The sequence below is a fragment of the Notothenia coriiceps genome, unplaced genomic scaffold (genome assembly GCF_000735185.1).
Source record: "Notothenia coriiceps isolate Sejong01 unplaced genomic scaffold, NC01 NC01_scaffold00012427, whole genome shotgun sequence".
Classification (NCBI taxonomy): Eukaryota; Metazoa; Chordata; class Actinopteri; order Perciformes; family Nototheniidae; genus Notothenia; species Notothenia coriiceps.
In genome coordinates, this window is record NW_011345128.1 from 9,259 (window position 1) to 16,765 (window position 7,507).

A 7,507-nucleotide genomic window follows, 5' to 3' on the forward strand; every position below is an offset into this window, starting at 1 on the left:
AACATCAAGTAACTCACGGACGCCGCCGAAGTGTGTTTCTTTACACATTCGAAGGTGTCAAAATCGCGTCGTAATGACAAAAAACTGAACGTTTTACATATAAATTTAAACTCTCTTTGTAGTATACATCACTTAGCACCCGTTTAAGTTTGCCCTAGTTCTATTAGAGAAGAGCAGGGGTAAACTGAAGTTATGTAACTAAAAAGGCATATCCAGGGTACCTCGGTGGCCTCTCCCCGCCTCCCAGCGTGACGATATGGTCAGAGTACCAGGCGTTGGGTTGGTACGTCCGCAATCGTGTGCGTGAGTCCTCGAGTGTCGAGGTGGGGGGTGGGGGGCGGCATATAGGACAAGTCTTCGACCTGTTTTCAAATTTGTACATGTTTGGTGTCTGACAGATACAGTATCCGCTTTGTCAGCGACGGCCCGAAATAAATACAAACATACTCGCAACTCACACCTGCCTCGTCCGATGTCCAATCAAATCGGACTACCTAGGCTAAGGATAACGTCTTTTCGTGCCGAAATTTTGAAAAGCCGGCGGCAGACAGACCCGTCTGAACAGTTTCAGCAATTAAGTACACAAAGAATTGATCGCAAGTATATGTCATACATCAATGGAAGCCCCGGTAGTGAAACTTGCATATAAGTTAATTTAGTGCCACTTTATACAACGTAAACAAACATCATACCATTAGAGGGTATCCTATACATGTACCTCTATCTGCTGGGCGCGGTCACGCAGAACAAACTTACTGTCCTCGTTGTGTCGACTGTCGGCACCACTTTGAGCTCGCTAAATCTCCCGTCCCCAGACGTTCGGAAAAACTGGGTCGCTCGTTCCTGGTACTAAACCGAGCGAAACGAGGGGTTATTAAGAACAGCCTCGGCGTTTTGTTAAGGTATCGAACTAATGCCCGATATTTCGGACGATAAATTAATCAATATAGTCTGTTTTGATGTCAAAAAACCGTAAATAATCCGGATAAATAATCGTAATATATGTTGACAATTCGGAGGCATATTCCTTTGTTTCTGGGATATTCTCTCGTAATCGCTTATTATGTGGTCCGGGATGAAAATTTTATTTTAATATGGGTCCGTGAACCCTCGGGAGACTTGTAAACTTCCTGTTTTTTTTTTAATAATTTACCCCGGGTGAAACTTTATTATTTTGTATATCCGACGTGCGGATTTTTGTCATTTCATCCCACCATTCTTAGCCTATTTGGTCGAGCTCACGCCGATCTTAAACTTTATAGTGTTGGCCTTTTTTACTCCGGGCAGAAGGTCTGAAAGAATGTCTCACGGAGGAGGCGTGTGTATGCCTGCGCGTAGTAGTACTCCCGTGCTTCTATCAAACACGTGTCTACCTTGTCTCTACCTTCCGACTCGTCCGTCCATCCCCGGTTCGGGGGGGATTAGGTCAATATGAAATCGCCCGCCGATTTACTAACCAGCACGAAAATCTTGCACACGTCACCAACACCAAGATGGCCGTCACGTTGGTACATTTCACCTCTTTCTTTCAGAATGAGGCGAAAAGTATTAAAAGAGGTGAAAATCACTACAAGTCTGGGCATGTTGAGAGCTGTACACACGAAAAAGGGGAGTTAGTCGGTTCCGTAAGAGCCAGCATGCGGGACCGGCTTTACAAGGTTTCGGTGAGTAACACGAGTGTAACGTTAATGTCAGCTAGCTAACATTAGCTAACAAGGTACACTCTCGTGTTTTGTTTTAGTTGAGAACAAGCAAGAGGTACTATTACTGGTATGATAACAACCTGGTACAAAGCACACAGGCATCTTGTTAAATTAAGTAAGTACAGTAAGTAAATGTATTTTTAGCTATCTGGAGGGAATGCATCAGTTATGACAGCACTTACGTGACTCTGGGATTTGTAGTCTTTCTAGTTGCGTATTTTTCATAGTCTTATATTTCAACAGTTTTAAGACAAACTTTGAATTTTTTGACATGGAAATTATTTTTTAAGATTGACAAACAACATATGTGTAATTCATGGCACAATTCAAACGGGATCAAAAGATAAGTTTTCTCTCTCCATTGACTTCAATGTATTATTTTTTCGGAATAAGGTCCCATGATGCGGAAGTAAGTGGGCGTGACTTCGCTACTCTATTGTTGGGACATATTGCGCTGTCGGGCGTTGACCAATCACGAAGCGTCATTTCTTGACTGGCAGCAAAAACAACCAATCACAGCAGTGCTTCTCTGGCTGGCTCTGTCCAATCATAAACAAGAAGTGTTCTCCCTAAAGGAATACCCTTTCCGTCCAATGTGAAATGCTATGGCGTTTTGTGAAATGCTGTGGTGTTTTCTGAAATGCTGTAGTGTTTTCTGAAATGCTGTGGTGTCTTGCACTTCAGGGCCACCGTACAAGACAGACCTGGACAAAAAGGAAGGCATTAAAAACTGAAGGACAGAAAAAACTACAATTTGTGTCTGTAGGAAAATGTGAGTTTAGTTTTTATAAGCAACAATTTATTGTCCAAAGAACTCTGTAGCTTTCTGAAGTCTGGTTATTCAAGGGGAAGTAACCATGTTTGGTATCAATGTCTCACACCATATCTGGCACCCTGTGCCACAGTCTGGTACACCACAGAAGTGCTGAGTGGGTAGATACCTGTCTATGGTAGATACACTGTTATTTATTGAGAAATAGTACCAACACCTAACTGTTTGTACAGGTTAACGATGACACTTTCGGAATAGCCGGGCTAGCTGTTTACACGTTTCCAGTCTTTATGCTAAGCTAAGATAAGCTAACCACTCCTAGATGTACACATTAAGTAAACAGATGCAAATGTTATCAATCTCCCTATCTTTTAGTCATAAATAACGTTTTTTTATTCTTAAATATCCAGTCCTTTGGGGTGCTTTTCGGTGAAAGCATTGCAGCGTATTTGAGATCTTCTTTTCTGAGACGCCTCCTTTTTCAATGTTCCCTCTCCAGGTGACAGAAGAAGTCCATCGTATCATCACGGACCACTACGACTTTGTCTGCCGGGGCCAGGTCAGTGTGAAGGGCAAAGGTCAGATGCTCACATACTTCCTGGAGGGGCGCAGGCATGGCAGCAAGCCATCTCAAACCAACGCTGAGCGCCGATCCGGCGCGCTCAACCCGGGCAGCGTGTGCACCAGGCTAAGCCCCGCCCCCACCGTCACCACCTACGCCACCACCAGGAACCCGAGCCCCGGCATGGCCAAACCAACCACCTCCACCAGCATCACAAGGTACCTGCCCTCTGTCCCCAAGGCAACGCTGTGATGGATGCTGTCTCCATGGTGATGGTGGAAATACAGAAAAAAAGAGTGGAGGTGGGGAAAAGGGCGAGATAGAATGGAGAGTTTATTAAAAGGAGGAATAAGACCAGCTGACCTCAACTCTTCTTCTACTGTCCGTGGGAGGCAACTCCTACTCTGACCGTCTAATGGGAGGCCTGGATTGCGTTTAGGACTGGAGTCTCGATCAGACTCTCTCTCACTCACTCACTCGAGCCCTGTTTGTTGTCTCACGCCGTGGAGTGTCGTGAACAGGATCCAGGAAGCTTTTTGCCACGTTGCTTTGTGACCAATCAAAGGCCAAGGGTGTCTCCACGATTTCTGAGTCGACTCCCAGAACTGTTTCCACAACTTTAACAATCTAAATAAGGATCAAAATAAAAACAATTGCACAACTGTTAGTGTAGCACGCAAGCCTCTCGCAACGACAAGCACACATTCAAATTCCTTTAACAACTTTAGCTGATCCTTTTCTCTCAGTATCAAACCAAATCAGTGCTGTTGCCTTAGCAAGCACTCCTCACAAAGATTTTCTTGCCATCTTTTCGTTGCCTTTTCGATTGATTTATTGGAAACCAACTCAGATTACTTAATTACAGGGGCATTGTAGTCCAAGAGATATATGTTTTTAAAGTGGATGAAGCCAAATGTATAATTGTAAATGGCAGTTGATAAAGGTATAAACTCGCCAAAATACGACAGGGCATTGCCTTCAATCATTTCCTGGACGTTTGTGCCCCCCCACCTGAAACCTCGGACGGCACATGAGGTAAACTCTTGATTCCCTGAGCCGAGCCGCTCATGGTCTTTAAGTGCATGATGCCACTGCTGCACCTCAGTCCCGTTTTCTGTCTGCTTCCCTGTGATGCTTGACTTCCAGATTCTTCCTCGTCAAAGTGTAGCAATAAAAGCGGTTTGTCTCCTCTCTCAGCCCCTTGCATGTAGCCAGCTGGATCCTAGTTTGACCTAATAGTGTATGTAGCCAATAGAGTGTGCATAGCTAGCCACACCAGTGTGTATCTCCGTGGAGTTGAAGCATGACTTAGAAAAAAACTTTTTTTTTTGTATTGTCCGAGTGGGATTCCTTCCTCAAGGGATTCTATTTAAAAAAAGAAAAACGTTTTTTCTGCGTGCTTTGTATTAAGAAATATTTTCTATTGTTTAAAAAATCCTGTTATAGTATTTTTTATGAATTAAAAAGCTGCTTTGGTCGAGAGAAGAAAACTGCTGTTTATGGGGAGACACCCAAACCTCCGTGTCTGTCCTCCTCATACAAATCCAGATGATTTATTTTATGGAATAGCATGCAACTCACAGTACGGCTTACCATAGCCATTAACTATCCTTTAATCTGTTCTAGCATGCACTGCCTGCCAGCCTGTGGCTCTTACATGCATGCTTTGATGGAACATTCATACAGGCCGAGCAGCGGACACAGTGACTCTGTTTAATGTAGTCCTCATGCATGCGCTAACGGTAGCCGTCCTCTTGAATGTAAGGTGCTTTTTTTGACCCGTGTCTTCTTCATGAACTTAGTGTGCGGAACCTTCTTCAAGGACTTTTTCAGGGCGGTTTGACATCAGGACGGGGGTCCCTCCTCCTCCTCCTCCTCCTCCTCCCCGCTCCTGCTGTAGTCAACAGGTAGCTGGTTTTCAAATGTGCCAACCTATTTTCATAAACATATCAAAGTTTTTTGGTGTTGAGCTGTAGCACAACTGAATGTGTGGCTACGGATATTGTCGATTTCCTTCTGTTGAACGCCTGTATTTTTACAGCTGTTCTTGAACAGTTTTGTAACTCAAATGATAGAAAGAGTCGATTTTTGGGGGGATTTATTCAACACCGTAACCTGAACTGAAATGATGTTGTTGTACTATTTATCATATTTTAAATAGATTTACTATATAGTAGCTTAAACGCTTATTTTGAGTTTTTAAAGAGGTTAAAAATGAGGATTTTTATACACTTGCTTTACAAAGTTGATGGAAAGGAGTTGTGTACAATATTTTTCCTGTAAATTGGATATTTTCATACTGTATGATACGGGTTTCAATTGTTATATGTAGGTATTACTTGTTATTATTGTACATTGTAGAGTCTTTTTCAGAGATATACTATGAATGACCCGATATTTGTCAAGTTATTTTGTTGAAGATGTATTTATTGAGATGTTTTATGTGAATGTAAATTTTGTTAAAGATGATATTTTATACTAAGTGTTTGCACTGCGATGATATTGACGTATTATGATTACAAAAATAAATCCAGCGGGGGATGTGTCTCCTAGAGTAAAAATCCCTCTTTCTATGCTTGTTAACACACACACACACACACACACACACACACACACACACACACACACACACACACACACACACACACACACACACACACACACACACACACAATGCATACCGCATACCGAGAGGCCATCAAACTTGGTTATGTAGTTACATAACGGTGAAAAACAGAGGGGCTGATGTAAGTTTGGAGCAACACCGGGGTCAATGTCAACTTGTTGTTGGAGAAGCCTCCTGCTGGTGTTGTGAACATGTCTGCTAACAGAAAAACTAGACAGCATGAAGGCAGAGTGTGTGTGTGTGTGTGTGTGTGTGTGTGTGTGTGTGTGTGTGTGTGTGTGTGTGTGTGTGAAGATACTGTACGACACATGTAGATAAAAAGACTACCACTTCTGCTGGTTAGTGCTAGTAAAGGTTGAGTTTGGGAAAATGTGTTTATTTTGAGTAATTCAACTTGAATTAATAATTTGGTTAATATCATTTAGGTTAATGGCACAATTCAAAGCAATGTTATTGTTTTTCACAAAAAATAACCAAAATGTTACCAAAATAGGGGGGGGGGAATGTAATAAATAGTTAGCTACAATACAGTGAACAAGATAAAAGTGACATGGTACAAAAATGCAAGTTTATAAAAATGTGTTTTTTGGAAGAGATTTAAGAAAAGTCCTTTGAGAACGCATTTCATCAATTGAGTGTACAAAATATGAGAAATGTGTTTTTTTTGTAAAATCAACTTTTCTAAAGAACCAAGTTGATGTACTCAAGTTTGACGTAAAATGTCATAAAACAAAACTAAAACACCAGCTGTTGGACATTTGCTTGCTTGGCAAAATAAATACACATTACCACGCACCTCACAAATGAACGTTTATGGTCTCTACTCCACTATAAATTAAAGTTTTAAAAGTTTAAGCAAAGCTTGACCAAACAACATCAGATTATTAAGAGTCCAACAGTCAGTAGAGTTTATGATTGACCGTTACAGCACCAAAACAGATTTCCAGTTAAGTAGGTCAACTACTGTAGCCTTTTTTCCTATCAAACAATTTGACACTAAACAGTAGAAAAAGCACAGGTGCAATCAGTTACGTTAATCATGGCTGCGGTTGGCTCATCAGAATGTAATAAATCATACCTGTTGATTTCCTGCTCTTAACCCTGGTTAATTAAGGTCGCCCGTCACATAGAATAAAATAGAATAGAATAGAATCGGAGGGATGGAGCACACAGCAAAATTTGGCCTCTGCATTTAACCCATCCTAGTACCAGGAGTACTAGGAGCAGTGGACATCAGTGTAAGTGCCTGAGTGTGTGAGAGGAACAGCACATTGTGACATTTCAAACTGGTTAGAGACATTTGAGTTAACAGTATTTTTGCTTTATAATGTTTGGTTTGCAAAAGGTTTTACAGTCATCACTATTTAAACTTTCTCACGCAATGTGGGTTATTCCCTTGAGCAAAGCCTGAAGAGCATAAATTGCTCAAAACTTTAAACAGAAAACGCTTGCAACAGTCTTCAAACATCATGTATGCAAATGGGGAGTTGGAATCAAATACAATTTCAAATGGTCACACGTGCCCACACTATTTCCCTTTAATCACAGTAGTGGGTAGCTAATAAATCAGCCGAGTTCCTGCAGACTGAGCTACTATCATACTGTAAACTTCAAAGACCTAAGGGTGGAAATAAGAACTAAGCTAGTATCTGCCTGATTTAGCCCTTTGGATAGTCATAAAAGGCATAGATTCATTTTAATGCAGAACTACCTTAAACTTTTCTTCCGGGGGCAACTCCTCTGGTTGTTAAAAGATTGTACAAAAACAAGTCCTTGGTTTTAAATCACTTTAACTTAGATATGGTATCTGGGAATGAGAACCTCCGGGTGCGTAGCTTGAGGCC

At 41.6% G+C, this 7,507-nt stretch overlaps 1 protein-coding gene across 1 annotated transcript in view; it reads left to right on the forward strand.

The window, feature by feature from the left end:
• Positions 1-5,568, forward strand: part of LOC104947353 (adenylate cyclase type 1-like) — a gene marked incomplete at its 5' end in the record, with an annotated part of 10,318 nt that extends 4,750 nt beyond the window's left edge. Inside the window, one exon of the mRNA XM_010773348.1 lies at positions 2,975-5,568. Coding sequence (XP_010771650.1) covers positions 2,975-3,289 — 315 coding nt within the window. The remainder of the gene's footprint in view (positions 1-2,974) is intronic.
• Positions 5,569-7,507: the final 1,939 nt, after the last annotated feature.